The 18,655-nt window shown below is 32.3% G+C and overlaps 3 protein-coding genes across 5 annotated transcripts; all 3 read left to right on the top strand.

Moving 5' to 3' along the window:
• The first annotated feature begins 1,687 nt into the window (after positions 1 to 1,687).
• Positions 1,688 to 4,431, top strand: LOC108831620 (F-box protein At4g00755-like). Of its 2 annotated transcripts, XM_056995793.1 has the most exons (6): positions 1,688 to 1,926; positions 3,019 to 3,127; positions 3,213 to 3,551; positions 3,633 to 3,757; positions 3,838 to 3,944; positions 4,042 to 4,431. In XM_056995793.1, the coding sequence occupies exons 1-6, from the start codon at positions 1,867 to 1,869 to the stop codon at positions 4,244 to 4,246; spliced, it is 945 nt and encodes a 314-aa protein (XP_056851773.1). In that variant the 5' UTR covers positions 1,688 to 1,866; the 3' UTR covers positions 4,247 to 4,431. The 2 variants fall into 2 exon arrangements, with proteins under 2 accessions (XP_056851773.1, XP_018460644.2); XM_018605142.2 differs by lacking the exon at positions 1,688 to 1,926 and having other exon boundaries at positions 2,731 to 3,127.
• A 7,261-nt stretch (positions 4,432 to 11,692) lies between these two features.
• LOC130500866 (histone acetyltransferase HAC1-like) lies at positions 11,693 to 12,958 on the top strand. The gene is made up of 5 exons (XM_056995806.1): positions 11,693 to 11,757; positions 11,859 to 11,962; positions 12,047 to 12,223; positions 12,474 to 12,694; positions 12,811 to 12,958. Exons 2-5 carry the CDS (start codon positions 11,873 to 11,875, stop codon positions 12,842 to 12,844), a joined length of 522 nt encoding a protein of 173 aa, XP_056851786.1. The 5' UTR covers positions 11,693 to 11,757; positions 11,859 to 11,872; the 3' UTR covers positions 12,845 to 12,958.
• Positions 12,959 to 17,170: 4,212 nt separating this feature from the next.
• LOC130500865 (uncharacterized) lies at positions 17,171 to 18,455 on the top strand. 2 transcript variants are annotated; one of them, XM_056995805.1, is made up of 3 exons: positions 17,171 to 17,298; positions 17,367 to 17,538; positions 17,674 to 18,454. In XM_056995805.1, the coding sequence occupies exon 3, from the start codon at positions 17,696 to 17,698 to the stop codon at positions 18,392 to 18,394; it is 699 nt and encodes a 232-aa protein (XP_056851785.1). In that variant the 5' UTR covers positions 17,171 to 17,298; positions 17,367 to 17,538; positions 17,674 to 17,695; the 3' UTR covers positions 18,395 to 18,454. The 2 variants fall into 2 exon arrangements, with proteins under 2 accessions (XP_056851785.1, XP_056851784.1); XM_056995804.1 differs by having other exon boundaries at positions 17,177 to 17,298; positions 17,367 to 17,460; positions 17,702 to 18,455.
• The last annotated feature ends 200 nt before the right edge of the window (positions 18,456 to 18,655 follow it).

Raw genomic sequence — 18,655 nt, forward strand, 5'->3', positions numbered from 1 at the left:
GTAATTTATTCTAGATAATATTCGATTTGTATAGTTATATCCATAGTTTCAAAATAGAGAAAGTGTATGTATTGTAAAAATATTTTATAAATCAGGTTAGGAAAGATCATAACTGCATTGGCTGATTGTACATGTCAACTTAATTGATTCATGAGTATAATGTTTAATTTTAATTGCTTCTTGATTAACTTTCTAAACACTATTGTTATACTAAAGATTATGAAAATACTGAATATATAGATTTAAACTTGGTTAGCAAAATTTTCAAAAAAGTTTAGATTTTTTTTGAAAATTTTAACTAGCTAAAATAGTTAGTAACGTGATCTAAAATATGTTAGAGCAATGGTTGAAGAATTTTCTAGCTAAGCTTCATAGCTTTTTGGCCTCAAGAGCAAAAAGATGAAGATGGCTTTTTCCGAAAATAGTACAACTCATATAACTAGTGTAACTTGTAAACACATCTATAAGATATAACTGATTAAATATGACTATTGATTGATCGATTTGATATAAAGAAGAGAAAATTAGTTGATGGTTGAAGATTTTTTTTGACTTTTCTTTATGGTGAAAGAACTATTAGTGGAGAAAAGGGGGAAGAAGAGGAAGACGATTGAGTCGGGTTTCAGATCTGAATCCAGGTTTAGCTTTGGTTTCGGGAGCAAAAAAAATAAAATGCATTTTTTCATAAATTGTACAACTAGTACAACTAATAACCCCTAAAACATAATTTTTATTAGATTTTATAATTAGTACAACTAATATAACCTATCACAATGTGAAAGATAATATTATATTTTAAAGAAAAAATAAGTATAATATTATAGAAAATTAACTAATCACAACATATTACAAGTTTAACCACCCAACGAATAATAGTTATTGGTGGCTGAGATTTACAAACATTATTTATAGATTTGGTGGCTAGGGTTTAAAGTCGAGGTTTTGTGGCTATGGGATGCCTTTGTGGGTGGTCTTGACGAATCAACGAATGAACCTGTAGTCTGATCATGGACACGTCAGCTTCGGTAAAGTTCTGTTCAGATTTATCCGCCACAGTTATCTTTCGGAGTTTTCTATCTTTCGAGTGGAAAGTTTTGTTTCCCTTGTCATCTGTACAATTAAATAACCAATATAACTAATAAAATTATATACTTAGTTCAAATATACAAGTACAACTATCACAAATAACCAAGATAACTAATAAAATTGTATACTTAGTTCAAATGTACAAGTACAACTATCACAACTAGTATAGCTGTATAATTATATAACTACTACAACCGGTACAACCGTATAAATAATATAATGGATACAATTTGTACAATTAATAAAATTAATTTTTAATACTAAATAATTAAATAAATCTGGGCCGGGTTTTAGATACATGGGTTTGGATTGTAGGGACATTTTGCTTATTTTCCATATTAAATTTAAATCAAAAAGAAATTGAAATGAAAAGAAGTTTGTAATAGATTTTTTATACCCAAGTGGGTCATATGATAGCATTTGATCCTCCAATATCCTTGTTCTTGTCTTTGTCTGCACGTGCCAGACAATAAAAGTATCCAACAAAAGCAAAGATGTGTCTGAACCTCTCCACGCTCGCATGGCGAATCTTCTAAAAAAAAACTAAACCAAAACCCTAATACGTCTTCACATAGATAAAAAAATAAAATATTTTGAAAATTATTTTTGTTTTTGTATTCTTTTATTTGATTTAATTTTGAAAATTGAGACAGACTCCGCTCCGAACGACATCACTAGTCTCAAGAGTTATTTGCTTTCTCTCACTTTACCTCCTCAATCGATTTGATTTCTTCAATCAATCGCAAGCAGAGAAATTTGGCGTAGAGATTTACATTTGTAATGGCGGACCAAACCACCGATTCAACATCTCTTGCGGCTCTTGTCTCCACATCGTCTCCTGTAATCTCTCTCTCTCTCTCTCATTTGCTTTCTAATCGCTTTAATTTTTCGATCCAATGGACGCATGGTGGTCAGAGATTGAGAGTTTGCTGGATTGGGTTTGGATAATTAAATCTTTTCTAGTACGCATACAAGTTCCATAGGCTAAAAAAAAGAACACATTTTTAGACATAACCGGTTTAGATTGTAGACCAAACAAGTTAAGAAGATTTCATTCATATGTACAACAATGTCAATACACAGATTTATGATGGCGAGTTGAGCTACATGTTTCCGAAGAAGGGATTTGTTAACATTACAGCAAAACACACATAATTAAAAATCACATCGCACGAGAATTAAAAATACAAGCTGGACTTTGTTTGTCTGTTCCAAAGTTTTTTCTTTTTTTCCAAAGTTAAGTAGTAGCCATACAAGATTGCCTTTGGATTAAACTCTGCAACCGAACTTTAGAGATCCATGGATCTTATGGTCTTTGTGGACCAAGATAACGAAATTAGACAGATGTACGAGAAAAGCTAATTGGCCGTCGTCGAGAAAAGGGGTTGAGTTGCCTGAACCCTAAAAAGCTCTTTTGTTTTTGGGAGAATAAGGGGTTTTATGTCTTTAACCCCGTTAACGATTATGTTTAAATTACTCAGAGTTGGTCATGTAATTAACTAACACATAAGAGTCAATCTGAGTAATTTTCTCTTTTTTTTTATTGCTTAGCATCTCCTCTGAATACTAGAGATGGAGGTGCTATGTTCAAACTCAATAAATGAATTTTGTACCTTTTTTTCTTTTTTCTTCTGAAATAAATGAATTTTGTACTTATATTGTTGTTTATACTCAATAAATGAGTTGTATATTTTTTTTCTAAAACACACGAATTCATTAATCATCAAAAGTTACGTGAAAGAGTTAAAAGTTAAAACTATGGGAGCCTATTCAATAAATGAGTTTTGTATTTATGCTGTGGGTTCCTATGTCGAAACCAGAGAAATTAACCTTGCATCCATTTCTCTAATAAAAGCATCTCCACTTGATTACTGTGACATCGTCACCGTCTTTGTTTTCTCAGCTTTTATTGGTTTCTGTTTTTCCCCGCAGATAATGGAGTTTACAACTATAGAAGAACTGGACTTGAAGATCTTTTCGCTTTTGGGTCCGTCTGATCTCATGCGTGCTTGTCTTGTTTCACGTTCCTGGTGCCGATTTGGTAGGTTTTCTTATTTTCTTTTATTTTGTTATATTAAATGCTTTTCCGTAGCTCAGTCAGTCTAATTACTGGAACTTCTTTGCAGTGAGTGGCAATCCGTTCATGAGAGACATAGTTCGAGAGATGGTAGATGTAGCTAACACTAGAGTCACTTTCAGCAACGAGCACCCTGATTATGCATTGCTAATCAGAGCACTGAAGTATGCTCCTAGGATTAACTGCCTCTCTGAAGCAGTAAAGGCATCGTCTCATCATCATGTTGATGTATATGACAACATCTCTAACACCGTCCATGACTATATGCTGGCGGGTCCTTGGATGAGCAGAGGACGAAGTGATCCATCGGAGGGAACAGAATGGCTCATGTATAAGCTGACTGAGTTGTCTCTCGTTGGTAGCATCAAGATATACCTAGAACCAACTTGTAAGTCTTTTTTTTTGTTTCTTGATCTTCATTATGTGTTTATTGACTGATACTAGACCTAACCTCACATTGTTTTGTTAGATCCTAGCCTACCGGTCTCTCCAGTCTATGGAGCACGTTCTGTTCGCTTCATCTTTGGCGATATGAACGAAGAAGGTGTTTTCACTACGACTTTTGCCACACCTTTCTTTCCGATGACTCAGAATGTGAGTGAGGTCTTGATGCGTTCTCTCATGTTGTCTTTATTGGTTCAGATTCTAACTTAGTCTTTTTTTTTGTAACACAGAGGTGCCAGAAATTTAGTCTCAGGAAACCTCTTATCTGCATCCGCAAGTTTCTGGTGGTTGAGTTTCATGAACCGGTTATATCATCTGATGGTCTATACCATATGGGGTAACTTTACTTCTCACCAAACACCAACTTATCCTTGTGTCTGTACATTCTTCTATCTTGTTTCCAAAATAATATTTTTTGTATGATTTACTTTCAGGGTCTCGTATATCCATGTCAAGGGAAGAGATCTTGGAAGCTCATTTAGACTTTCTCCGACAAGGGACTTGGCGCTGCAAGCTATCACTTACTTGGACCCAAAGGTCAAGAGTGAGCTTGATATACTTGATGCTCGTCTTCGTGTGGGTGATGATGTTCAAACTCCAAAGCTAGTGGCATTCTTGAAGGACGAGAACAATGTGTGAGCGGTGTGGATTGTTTCTGGAGAGTGATGTCAAGATTTTGTATTTACTATCTTTGTCTCGTATGTTTGTTTCAAATGATGTATAGTTTCTCAATTGTAAACTTCGATGCATGTAAGCATGTTCACCAAAATGTTGTTTCAAAATATTATGTTTACTAGTCAGTTACAATGGCATGTGTTCTGTTTCCCTGAAATTTACTAGTCAGCATCCGGGAAAACAACAGTCTGCTGGGTTTAATATCTTGTGCAATATACTGATTGTAAAATTGTTTTCAGTTTTTTATGTGACTTTAGGATCTGTGTATTCGGGTGTAAGAGGCTGTGATTATCAGAGGGAAAGAACCAAAACCATTTTTTTTCTTCTTGTCCCCATAGCTGAAGCAGAGGCACAATGTGTGTGTTCAGAAACCTCAAGAAGCAAATTTGGTGTGAAAAAGGTTCCCGAAAATCTTTGATGATTTTTTTGGTCCGAGCTGTTGATGATTAGATTCACACATGTATACCAGATACAGAATTTTCAGTTCAGTTTATGAAGAAGCCTCTTTTTTTAGAGGTCTCAAAGTTTATATAAATTTCATTTACGGACCAAAAAAAAAGTATAGTTCCTTCTACTAAATATTGGATGAACTAGGTGCAGCCGTGCAGTAGCGGCAATATTTATTAAAAAAAAATTATCCAAAAATTATAGCTATTTATTAATTTCAAATTTAATATATATTTTAATTTAGTTTTATCTGTATGAAAAATTAAAATAATTATTTGTAGTTTATTTTTATTTGGTTTTAAAAAATTAATATTTTAAATTAGTTAAATTTTAGTATTATAAATTAAATTTATTAATTAATTTTAGTTAAAATACATTCAAGTAAGAAAATTTAATTTACTAATTTATTTTTAAAAAAATACAAACTTCATAAATAATAGAAGTATAATTATCTATAAAAATTTACTTTTAACTTATAAAGTTGGTGTGAAATGTTTTATATATTTATAGTTATGTTACTAATTAAAATATTTACTAATGATAATACATAGAATTTATTTTTATATTTTAAGAATCTTACCAAAAATGTAAACTTCATAAATGAAACAGTACATGTCTGATAGGGTGAAAACCATGTCACATTTTATACTAAACCATGTTAAAAAAGTTGTCTAGAAATCGATGCGGTACTACTTATGCATGCATGACAAATTTTCTCAAATAATATGTAGAAAAATTCAGAATATAATTATATATATATATTTTTTTTGTAAACTAGAATATAATTATATCTTGATCTGTAAACAGCGATCCAATAATTTAGCTTGATACTGAACGAGTTTTTCCTTTTCATGTGTGGTCATTCGTCAATTTGATGTGTTATATTGTATTTAATAATGTAACTGAGTGATCCTGCCAAAAAAAAAAATAATGTAACTGAATGACGAAGAGCTATTTATGTGGTCTTACTTTACCATCATCTAAAATACGTAAAACTTCAATTGGTGGAAGCTCTTCGTTTATTTATTTATTTATGATTTAAATAATAATACATGCTTATATCTATCGGCATATATTTTTATTTTGTATTCTGAAATTGTTTACATGTGCGTGTGATATATATATGTCTGCGCAAATATTGTTGAAATTGTTTTATTTAATTTTTAAGTATATGCTGATAGTCTAAAATTAATATTTAAATTTTTCATTAATACTTTATGAGTTTTAAATGATATTGAATAGCTTTTGTTAGCTAATTTTATAATGAAAATAGATATAAGATATTTTAACTAATGTTAAGTAATATTTTTATTTATTTAATATAGATATTCTGGACTATTAGATTTATCTTCTTCTTGAGCTAATATATTTTTCCAACCTGCTTAATCTAATTAATTCTATTTTATAGTAGTAAATATTTTGTTAAATGTATAACTCCTTACAACATATTTAATATAAAATTTAAAATAAATTAATGGTAAAATAAATAATGTTTTTCTAATTTGTCATTTACATAAAAAGGTTATTTCCAAAATTGACTCAAAATTCAAAGTCAAACACAAAACTAACTTATGATTTTTTTTGAAAATTTCATTTGTCCTATTCACCTTAAAATTCAGATTATTCACGAAAATACCACTAATTTTTTTTTTGATTTTTTTTTTCACTCTCTCAACCTCATCATCTTCAAGTATTTACAAGATTGCAATTGCTTTCAATGCACTAATCACAATGAATAACCAATTTGAACTTTTTAATGCACCTAAAATCGAATTATACTCCTTTTTTTCATTTCTTATGAACTAAAAACAGTATCTATTCCACTTTCTCTCTCTATATTCATCCAAAAACCAAGATTTTGATTTTAATTTTTTTACGGTTCATAGTGCAATTCAAGCTTACGATTCTTAGTGGATCACTTTTGTTTGAGCTTCTGGATGCTTGGAGAAGATTTCTGTGTATTCAAAAAGTTATTTCATTGGTTGAAACTATGAAATTAGTTTTTTTCTTTCCAGATTTGTCTGTCAGACGACTTCCACGGAAGTTTTCTGGCAGTAATCTTCTAGTTAATGCAAATGTCACTTTTTTTTTGTCAAACGCAAAGGTCACTTTACAATTAACTTTTAAATGTGTTTTCTAGAGATGGCTTATCTCGAAGTCATTCAACTTTCTTTGTAAACAAAAAATCTCGAAAATGCCTGAGACGACTTCCATATAAATCGTTTAGAGTAAACATATTAGTTTTTCTTTTGATCAAATTGTGTCAAAATTTTGACTTTTTTGGACAACTTACTTGCGAGTCGTCTGAAAGAAAAATAAAACTTTAATATTTTATTATAAATAGATGAATTCCGTATAAATCGTTTCAAGTTACTTTTTGTAATTGAAAAATAAAAGTTAAATATTTTAATTTCTTTCAAACGAAGTCGTGGGAGATTTTATTCCGAGATTCTGGTCAAACTTTAGTTAGTACAGAAAATTTCCACGTCAATCATCGACGTACAAGTAAGTCGTCCGGAAGAAATTAAATATTTAAATTTTAGTTAAAAACTTAATCGAATATTGTGTATGGATTTGTATTTTTTTAAATATGAGTTTTTGGAAAATCTCAAATTATTATTGTAAGTTAATTTTATGTTTTACAAATTAAGTTAAATTTTAATTATTTACTTTAAATATTTTATTTCATTTGATATTAATTTTTATTTTATTCTAAATAAAACTTTCTGAATTATTGTACATTTTAAAATAAATAAATTAAATAATATTTTGACATATTTGATTGATAATTTAAAATCATATCTGAACATTCTAAAATTATAGTTCTCTAATATTTCAAAGTAACAGTAAATAAATGGTTCTGATTGATTGCAAGTTTGTGGAAAACAATACCAATTAAATAATTTATATATCACTTCCCTTTGAAAATAATAACAAATAGAGTGTTTTCATAAGTTAATTACTATTATCATCAAGTAGTAATGTGGTTGTTAATATTTAACTAACCTTCTAAATCATTTAATGTAGTTGTTAATATTTAACTAACCTTATAAATAGCTTAATTTGTGAATAAAAAAATTAAGCTAACCTTCATCATTTATAAATGTTTAAAATTTACTTATAGAAGTTTATAAACCCAACCCCTACCCTTAAATATTAAACTCTAAATAATAATCAAAAACCCTAAATCCAAATATAAGATATTTTGGATTAAATTATTTTGAAAAGTGATATCCAATTAATGATATTTTAAAAAAATTATTAATTAACTTATGTCGTTTCTTTTTGAAGATACATATGAAATGTTTACGTAAGAGTTACTATTATAGGTGTAATCGATGTTAAAACGTATGTGTCTATATATATATTTATCTAATTAATCTTCACCTATGTTAGTATTCTATTATATTCATATATATATATAAATATAAATATGTTTAGGAAAGGCAAACAGTACTTTTTTTTTAACGTTGTGTTTCTTATTGAGCCACATTGGCAAAAAATACCAAAGCATTACAGAAATAAATCAAAGCATAAAACCATACCAGTAGGTATGTCATAAGATAACATGGATAGACAATGACAAAGAAACTATCCGAATCATCACAACCACACAATGAAGACACAACTCTCATAATGGTGTGTTAGTAGAAGGCTGAAGAAGAGGCTAGTGCTTCTGCAGTGGAAACTCGTCAAGAGAGCATCTGGCCATTTCCGAAATTGATGTCTTCTCTTTTGTTGCTAAACAATGAACTTATATTCTCTAAATTTTTTGGCTCTTCCTTTATCCACATTAGCGGCTTGGAAAGAACTCAGCTTTTAAATGTTCAGTCTAAAAACCCAATACTTTCAACTTCAGGATAACCATGAGTGGACTCAAAAAGACTGGACACACAGTCTTTGTTTCATGTCAGAAGCACCATGGCTTAGGATCGAAATATCACCATATGATCGAAGAAGACCACATTCTTTAAGCTCCATAAAACATCTTCCATTCCATGCTGCAAGATGTGCTGGATGCCCGACGGGAAACAACCAAAACACTAAGAGACCAAGACAAGCCAAAGCTCTGATGTCCATACGACACACCGAACACGGCTGAGAAACCAAATGCAATGTTTAGTGATTTTATTAGTTTTTTTAATTATTAATAATATTATAAAAATTAGAAAATTACTTATAGTCTTACCAATACGTTATACTGTAGAAATTTTCTTGTTTCATACATTGTTAATGTTTTTAGATGTTTTTTGTTACTTAACTATTTTAACATTAATTTACCATTTTGATTTTAGTATAAAATGTACTTTGTATTTATTACTTAAGAATATGTGTTTTTGGTTGATATTAGTCTTTTGCTTTTGATTTTCCATTTTAGTATAATAGTTACCATTTTAAGTAAGTTGTTAAATGTTAATATTTATTTTGTTGGTTTCACTTTATATATGTAAAAGTACTTTTATGTATTTTTTTGGAAATATGCTTTTCTCTTTTTCATTCATTGTAATTTTTGTAGATGTTTTTGTTACTTTGACTAATTTAACATTTTATTTTAGTATACACTGTAATTTTAATTTATTCCTAAAATATTTATTTTGGTTAATATTACAATTTTCTTTGATTTTCCATTTTATTATAATATTTACTATTTTAAGTAAGTTTTCAAATGTTAATATTTATTTTATTAGTTTAACTTATATATTTAATAGTATTTAAAATATATATTTTTGTAAATATTAACGTTATTAAAAATAAAAATAAAATGCTGATTTGTCAACTTTTATATAGTACTAGATATGAGCCCGTTGCGTTGCAAAGGGTTTTGTTTGATATTTTAATTTTATGAAAACCATAAAAATAAAAAATATTTTTAGTGAAATTGTATGATTTTGCATATATAATGTGAAAAACTATTATTTGCCATTTTTAATAGGTTCCATTTTCAAATTTGTTTTTTTTAATATCACTAATATTTTTACAATTTTAAAGTAATGACAGATTTTTATTGACATATTCACAATCTAATTTTTTAATTGACACATTCACAATCTAATTTTGTTTAGACTTTTGAAAAAGTTAATATCATATATTTTAAAAATATAGAATTAAAATGTCATAAACCACAAAAAGTAATTAAAGCTTGGTTTTTCAAAGTTATTAATTTTTCTTTTCTAAATCTCTTTAAATCAACAAAAGAGAGTTGTATCATATTTTTCTACACATGTCACAATGTTTTTTTAAAATAACAAATAAAATTAACTTCCTTTTTACAATTAATTTTTGTTTAGATTTTTTTTTTCAAATTGAAAATTACTATAAAGTGTTTTAACAATATATAATATAAAAGACTATTAGTAATTTTCCTTCTCCTATACCAAAATCAATTTTTACAATATTTAACACTAATTTTTATTTTCTAAAATCATAAAGAAATGATCATTGTAAAAAAATATTTGATTGTAATGATCCTTTTTAAAAATCTTAACCAAAAAATTGTAAAATAATATTTAATGTTAATTTTCCTTTATTCAAATCCTAATTAAAAGGTCATAAACCAAAAGAAACTACAATCTTATTATTGACATATTAACACGATTTGTAAAATAAAGTTATAGTAATTTTCGTTTTTAAAAATGCTATATCAAAACCGATTTGTACAATTATATTAACATTTATTTTCCTTTTCTACAATAATAAAAAGATAAATTTTTAAAAATGTATCTTATGATAAACCTAGTTACTATTATTTACAATACTTTTCTCAAAAAAGGAAAATTACTATTAAATAATTATTTATATGAAATTTTTTATTTAACATATGTCACAATCTTAAATATAAAATTGATATGTGTCAAAATCATGTTAATTACTAACTTTAAAGAACCAAAAAACTATTTGATTATAATTATCTTTTTTAAATCTTAAACCAAAAATTTGTAAAAGAATGTTTAATGTTAATTCCTTTATTCAAATCCTAATTAAAAGTTCATAAACCAAAAAAACTATAATCTTATTATTGACATATTAACACGATTTGTAAAACAAAGTTAAAGTAATTTTCGTTTTAAAAAGTTATATATCCAAACTGATTTTTACAATAATATTAACATTGTTTTTCCTTTTCTAAAATCATAAAAAGATAATTTTTAAAAAATATATCTCATAATAAAGCTAGTTACTATTATTTACAATACATTTTCTCAAAAAAGGAAAATTACTATTAAATAATTATTTATATAAAAAAAATTATTTAACACATGTCACAATCTTAAATATAAAATTGACACATGTCACAATCATGTTAATTAGTAACTTTGAAGAACCAAGCTTTATATAATAGTATAGACTATAGAAGACTATATTACATGAAACAATTTGTACATTTTTTATTTCTTTCTTTTTAATATAAATTTTAAATGTTCACATACATATATAATATAATATATATTCCAAAATTTTCCTTGTCTTCATCTGTTTCAAACATTTAAATTGTATATATTCATTCCTTTTTTGCTTTAATATTTTTGTTAGTTTTCTTTTTATAATTTCATTAATTAAATAGGAAAGTTAAAATAATTTATATTATATTATTTTATATGTAAAAGACTAAAAAATAGCGCATGTAATCTAATAAGTAATAACCAATTATTCATCCTGCATGTTATGCTTAGTTTATCATCCTATAATAAAAATATGATTGTTACTTTCTGAAACAATATAAGAAAAGTGCCGTAATTAGTTGTAAAAAAAATTTGGGAAAATAGAAATTGAAAAAAATCCTTTTTTGTGGTTTAGATATGCGTAAGTTTACCAATTCAACACATTTACATTATACTACACTGTTGGAAAAATGGAAAATGCGAATTTGTAAATTAAATTTTAAAAATGGAAGTTAGTGTTACAAACGGAAATTGTAATACATTATATATAGTATGATTTAGAACCTTACTTACCTGCCAAGCACAACCATCTTCTCACGATCCCTCAGCTAAACATAGAGCGGCAGTCTTTTAACCGATTAATAACCTGTAACGATGTTATATCTATCATCTTTGTTTTTTGGACTTCTTTTAACCGTTTTTTCGTTGGAAGATTTAATAATTTTGTAATTTATGTTTTGATGTCACAGAAATATTATTGGAGATGTCTTCGTCCAGTGAGGAATGGAATGGTAATTACCTCATGATAGATGTTGCTTCCTCGAGTGAGTGCGATGGAGATTCGTGGTTTGAGGTGCATGCATGTTTTAATGTGTTTCATTGTGTTTATATTACAAAACCTTGCAGAAACTAATGAATTTTGTTTGTTTTGGTAAAGATGATGTCAGTTAAAATCTCTAAGTGTTCTTGTTGCGAAGAAGAAGAAGAAGAATGTGCAACCTGTGATTTGGAGTCTTGCGAGTACGCAATTTGCAAGACATGCTTGGAACAACAAAAAAATTACGGGGCATTAGAATCTCACTTATCCGGGCCACAGCACAAGGAAGCTTATTCGGTAAGTCCACAAAATCTGCAATTGAAATATTGATATGAGTTTAAGTGCATATATGTATTTATGACGGTTTTGAGATTTTGGAGGATAGAAATAATCTAGTAAGAACTTTAATGACTTTAAAACAATTTGAAAGCTTATATTTATATAAATTGTAATAAGTCAATTTTCACTTGTGCATACGCAAAACCGGTTTCGTATTGATTCATTGATTTTACTTTAGGTTGAATGTTGTTTTCTTTGAGATGTGCAGATATGGTTGGAGACACTAGCACATATCTCTACATGTATGCCCCCAGCTAATCAGCCTTGCACCATTCGTTCGTGCATGCGTGGTAGAGAGCTCATAACACATCTCAAGGATTGCCCAAAGAAACTTTCAGGTAAGTGTATGAGGTGTGAAATTATTTGGGTGGGAGTGTGTGCCCATGCAAGCCATTGCACTAATCGCAACTGCCTTATTCCACAGTGCAGGTAATGAACAATGCTTATATTTTTAACTTGGATTTCCAGAAAAAACCAAAATATATTTCAATCTTTGTAAGAAAACAAAGTTTCTTAATAATTGTTTTTTTATACTTTGCGTGCAGGCATGTCGCAGAGTACAAGAGGTCAAAAGGGTGATGGAGAACTGAGAGCAGTCTTTGCGATTAGCGTTGGACTAAAACGATTTAAACATTTAATTACAAGTTGTGGCTTTTTTCCTTTATGCATGGTTTTTTAACCCTCAAAAGTTTGTGAACCTTTTTACTTAATATTTTATTTATAAGAGGGTGCATTTTATTTATTTAGTACTCATAGTTTTAAGATAAAACCTAGCTCCTATCATCGAAGTGAAATTTATATTTATTTAAATGATTAAAATTCTTACATATTTTTTAATACAAATTCTTACATGTTAGATGATAAAAATAACTTATACATATGTGAATACGACACATAAAGTAGATTTTTAAAATAACATTAAAAGTATTAAAAATAGTTTTTGCTAGTTTCAAAAATAATTAAAAATAAGGGAGAATTACCAATTGTGACTCAAAACTTGGAGTCAAACCCAAAAGAGTACCCCAACTTGGGTCAAAGGCAAAAGTAACCTAAAAGGCTATTGAAATTACAACTATCTCCTTGTGAACAAACAAAAAACGGATTTTTTTTTACGTTTCTACCCCTCGCAAGTCGTCTGTAAACAGACGACTTGAAAATAAGTCGTCCAAACGACTTTAATTTAAGTCGTCTGGACAGTTATTCTTAAACATAATTTAAAAAATTTGTAAAAAATATTTTGATAAGTGAAAAATTGGAATTATGTAATTAACATATGTCTTAAGAGATATAAATTAATATATAACAAATTTCAATTGTTTTCAGCCCAGATGAGTGAAAGTAGTGAGTCATGATATTCTTTAGTTTATGTTTCATCAACATATGTTGTAGTATTGTATGTGTTCTTAGGGTTAGATTTTGGAAAGCATTAAAACCGTTTTTGAAAATTTTTAAAATTACCTAGGCGTGTTCATTTCTGTGTATAGTAAACACTATTGAAGTATAATTTGATTTTATAACGTGGTTAGTAAGTTAATTTAGTCATTTTAGTTTAGGGGTTCATTTTAGGGTATTGGACGACTTAATATTTAGTAATCTGTTCCCAGACGACTAAATATTAGGTCGTCTGATGTACATTATCAGCCAGAATAAGTCGTCTAAACCGGACCAAACCTTAAAGTTTACCAATGTACTTTTAAAGCTAACCGGATTATTTACCCAATATATAAGGTGATTTTTTTTTTTTTTCATTTTCCGCGAACAGAAACCCTAACAGTTCTCTCTCACCGGCGATATCAAAGGCGATTCGAATTCCCACTATTTCCGAACAACCATCGTTCTCAACGTCGGCTATCTATCTCACTTCATTCTCACCGTTGTCGCCGCAGCTTCTTCTAACCCTAGCGCCGCCGATTCCTCTAAACCCTAGCGCCCCCGCTTCCACTATTTCCGAACAAACCGTCGCCCTCGCCACCGTGCTCACCAACGTTCTCACCGCCGCTTACTCTAAACACTAGCTAGCACCGCCGCTTCTTCTAAACCCTAGCGCCGCCGCTTCTTCTAAACCCTAGCGCCGCCGCTTCTTCTCTGTAAACCGTAGCGCCGTTTCTCTGTAAACCCTAACGCCGGTAAGTCATCAAACTCGTGGAAAAGATGAACATAAAACGTTGTCTCTTTCAATTTACTCATTCTCACCGTTTCACGTTTATTTTTTCAGATCTATAACCACAATGACGAGTACTCGAACTCCTTCTGCGACTAATCAGGTCCGCTTGAAATTTTTCTACTGGAAGACTTGTAAGTAAGTCGTCTGGAAAGTCTTCAACCTGGACGACTTAGTATGTCCATTTGGAAGACTTTCCAGACGACTTAAATATAAGTCGTCAACTAAGTCGTCCAATTGGACGACTTTCTAGACGACTTATATTTAAGTCGTCTACTAAGTCGTCTGGAGTAACAATTAAGGCGTGATTGATTTAGCTTGTGTTCTGACTTCTATTGTTGTCTTTGATTATTTTGCAGACAAAAAGGATGGATATTCCAGAACTCCCCCGTAGGTTATACACATTAGGGGAAGAGCCAGAACCCCACAATAGCATTTCGTATCATACGGATAACACGAAGTTGCATACTGCTCTTAGGGAAGCTCTCACTGATGCTGAATTTGAAGAGCTCAAGGAGTCGAGATTGGGAGTTTTCATCAAGTTCAAGGAGCAGGGATTTGGTTGGGCTTCAAGGCTGGTTCACCACTTGCTCGGTTTAAAGCTGGACATTAAGAAGAAGTACGAGATGTGGTGTCTCGTTGGTCCAGAACCTGCGAGGTTTTCACTGTTAGAGTTTGAAAACATCACTGGTCTAAACTGCGACTACATCGAGGACCTTGAGACACCAGAATGTGAAGTTACCCCACAGATGGTTTCTTTCTGGGAGATGATGGGAGTTTATCGGGAAGCTGGGCCAAGTACTGATCAGATAATAGCAGCACTGAAGAGATGCGGGGATTGGTCCAGGGAAGATCGCAAGCGACTCGCGTACCTTTCCATCTTCACTGGATTCATTGAAGGGAAAAAGTTCTCAAGCGCTACACGAGCTACTCTGGCAAGGCTAGTGATGGATTTAGAAAGGTTTGAGAATTATCCATGGGGGAGAGTCGCGTTTAAGGTGCTGATGGACTCTTTGTGGAACAAAGATATTACTGGCTGTTACACCGTGGATGGGTTTATACAAGTTCTTCAGGTCTGGGCGTACACAGCTATTCCGGGGTTGGGTGCTAGTATTGGTCTACCCAGAGCAAACAGTCCGTCTCCACCGATTCTGGCTTACGACGGCAGCAGAGGCCGCAGATTCATGAAAGCTGCTATCTTGAGTCAGGTACCTTTCCATCTTCACTTAATTAAGTCGTCTGGAAGGTCTTCCAGCTGGACGACTTAGTAGACGACTTATTATAAGTCGTCTGGAAGGTCTTCCAGCTGGACGACTTAGTAGACGACTTATTATAAGTCGTCTGGAAGGTCTTCCAACTGGACGACTTAGTAGACGACTTATTATAAGTCGTCTGGAAGGTCTTCCAGCTGGACGACTTATTATAAGTCGTCTGGAAGGTCGTCCAGCTGGACGACTTAGTAGACGACTTATAATAAGTCGTCTGGAAGGTCGTCCAGCTGGACGACTTAGTTGACGACTTATAATTAAGTCGTCTATTTAGTATTTTGTTTCAAATATCTAACTCGATTCTTCTTCTATTTACTGCAGACCCGCGTGATCAACTTTGTTGAGAAGGACATTAGTGAAATGTGGCCAAAATGGGACTCTGAGGTTGATGACGTGCCCGCGGAGAACATCATTAAAGTCATGTATGATCGGAGACCGTGGAAGTGGACCATGGATTGCTGGGAAGTCACTGGTACAAAACCGAAGTTTGTGACTCCATCGAAAAGAGCCAAAGAGATGGTTGTGGAGGAGGTGGAGGAAGACAATCAGAGACCTCGGAAGAAAGCTCGTAAAGCGGCTCCTAAAGAGGCTCCTAAAGAGGCTAGAGAAGAGGCTCCTACAGAGACTAGAAAAGAGGCTACAGAAGAGGCTAGAGAAGAGGCTAGTTGGGTGACCAGAGAGGAGTTAGAAAATATGTTCAAGGGCTTAGGTGACATGATGAAAGATGGGTTTAAGAAGTGCATCAGGGAGATTAGGAAGATCTCCGATAGATTGGAAGCTGTGGAGAAGAAGGTTGGTGTCACCAATCAGGCTACCCCTCAAGCCCCAGAAACCGGGGTTAGTAACAAACAGCCTACCCCACAAGCCCCAGAAACCGGGGTTAGTAACAAACAGACTACTCCTCAAAAGGATCAGCCTACACTTCAAACCAATCATCCTACTCCTCCCACCAGACAGCCTGCTCCTCAAAAGGCAAAGCCTACTCCTCAAAAGGCAAAGCCTACTCCTCAAACGAAACAGCCTGCTCCTCAAACTAAACAGCCTGCTCCTCAAACTAAACAGCCTGCTCCTCAAACGAAACAGCCTGCTCCTCAAACGAAAAAGCCTTCTCCTCAAAAGAAACAGCCTTCTCCTCTGCCCAAAGAGGTTAGTATCAAATCCTCTCCCAGCTTTTATTTAAGTCGTCCAGGGTTAACTTGTTCTCTTTTATTGCAGAGATTGTTGCCGGAGGATACAGCAGATGAGGCGATCTCGGTATATAAGATCTTGCCGGAGGATAAAGCAGATGGTGTCACCTCCAAAGAGATTGTTCCTCTCACTTCCACTGACCAACCGAGCTTCGCTTCCAACGATCAACAACCGAGCTTCGCTTCCACCGATCCAAGCGTTCCAGTTTCAGAACCGAGCCTGGTTGTATTGGACCAAACAGCTCCCACTGCTTCTGTGCGTGCAAGGAGTGAACGAACGAAGAAACCTGCTCCCACGCAGATATCTCCTTATACGGCAGAGAGAAGGAAACTCCTTAGAGTGGGAAAGTATAATCCATTTCCCACACTAAACAGACCTAAGATGAAGGAGCTCGCTGATTGGTTGAAAACTGATCCGTAAGTGATTGCTTTACCCATAATAGCTTGATTTAGTCTACCAAAACTGATTGCTTTTTTGTTTGCAGTGATTATTTCACTAAGGAAGAGGACAAACCACGTACATCACCAACTTGGTGGTATCAAAAACTCCGGACATCCAAAGCATGGCTGGAAGACGTAGTAAGTCTTCTGCTTATCTTTAAGTCGTCTGGTAACTTGTCTTTGTATAGATTTGTAAATATATAAGTCGTCTGGAAGGTTTTCCAGCTGGACGACTTACAAATAAGTCGTCTGGAAGGTTTTCCAGCTGGAAAACCTTCCAGACGACTTACAAATAAGTCGTCTGGTAACTTGTCTTTGTATAGATTTGTAAATATATAAGTCGTCTGGAAGGTTCTAACTTGTATTATTTTATATGCAGCATATAGATGCTTGGATGAATGTGCTGAGGCAGAGGTATAAGGAGAACCCACAATGTTTCCGGAGCGAGCGAATGTGCTTCCTGGATCACAACTTTACCCAGTCTTGGAGAGAACAGTATCTGTTCTTCAAAGCATCGTCGTCTGATCACAATGGTTTAGGAAAAATGCTACCTAGTGGGGCGGCGAGTTTGTATGACGGATCAATGCCTTCATTTTGCCAATCAAACAAGAAGTGGGGGGAGGACATTGATGATATCTATGCGCCACTGAACTTGGACAACAAACATTGGGTGGCTATTTGGATATCGATCCCTAAGAGGCACATAGTCGTCTGGGACAGCATACCTTCAACTACCATACCAGAAAGATGGGATGAGATAATGGAGCCTTTTCTCGAGATGGTCCCTTATCTGATTGTGGAGTGCGGAGACCAGATGCATGGGTTGGAGCGATACACATATGAGAGACTGCTGAAAGATGTACCCACGGCCAACAATGGTGATTGTGGCGTGTACGCTGCAAAGTACATTGAATGTCATGCTCTTGGGGTCCCCTTTAGCCCTAAAGACTTTGCTAGGTCCAATGCGAAGACTATGAGGGATAATATGGCTTTGGTTATATGGACGGAGCTTGTTGATCAGCATCTGAAAGATAATGAGGATGGTGGTATGTTTGTGGGCATGTATGATTAGATACACAAATCTAACTTGTATAGATTTTTTAACTTGTATAGATTTTTTAACTTGTATAGATACACAAATCAATTTGTATATTTGAACTATTTGTATACACAAATCTATTTGTATATTGAACTATTTGTTTACACAAATCTATTTGTATGTTTGTGAGCATGATGATTTATTTGATTTTCTAACTTGTATAGATTTTCTAACTTACAAATAAGTCGTCTGGAAGGTTTTCCAGCTGGACGACTTACAAATAAGTCGTCTGGA

This window comes from Raphanus sativus, unplaced genomic scaffold, assembly GCF_000801105.2.
Source record: "Raphanus sativus cultivar WK10039 unplaced genomic scaffold, ASM80110v3 Scaffold0051, whole genome shotgun sequence".
NCBI lineage: Eukaryota > Viridiplantae > Streptophyta > Magnoliopsida > Brassicales > Brassicaceae > Raphanus > Raphanus sativus.

Coding starts and splice junctions, on each gene's coding strand:
- LOC108831620 (XM_018605142.2), top strand. CDS start 2,845: ATGGGAGCCTATTCAATAAATGAGTTTTGTATTTATGCTGTGGGTTCC. Junction 3,758..3,837: donor TCTTTCCGATGACTCAGAAT/GTGAGTGAGGTC, acceptor TTTGTAACACAG/AGGTGCCAGAAATTTAGTCT. Junction 3,945..4,041: donor GATGGTCTATACCATATGGG/GTAACTTTACTT, acceptor ATTTACTTTCAG/GGTCTCGTATATCCATGTCA.
- LOC130500866 (XM_056995806.1), top strand. CDS start 11,873: ATGTCTTCGTCCAGTGAGGAATGGAATGGTAATTACCTCATGATAGAT. Junction 11,963..12,046: donor ATGGAGATTCGTGGTTTGAG/GTGCATGCATGT, acceptor GTTTTGGTAAAG/ATGATGTCAGTTAAAATCTC. Junction 12,695..12,810: donor TGCCTTATTCCACAGTGCAG/GTAATGAACAAT, acceptor CTTTGCGTGCAG/GCATGTCGCAGAGTACAAGA.
- LOC130500865 (XM_056995804.1), top strand. CDS start 17,264: ATGAAGGAGCTCGCTGATTGGTTGAAAACTGATCC. Junction 17,299..17,366: donor GATTGGTTGAAAACTGATCC/GTAAGTGATTGC, acceptor TTTTGTTTGCAG/TGATTATTTCACTAAGGAAG. Junction 17,461..17,701: donor AAGCATGGCTGGAAGACGTA/GTAAGTCTTCTG, acceptor TTTTATATGCAG/CATATAGATGCTTGGATGAA.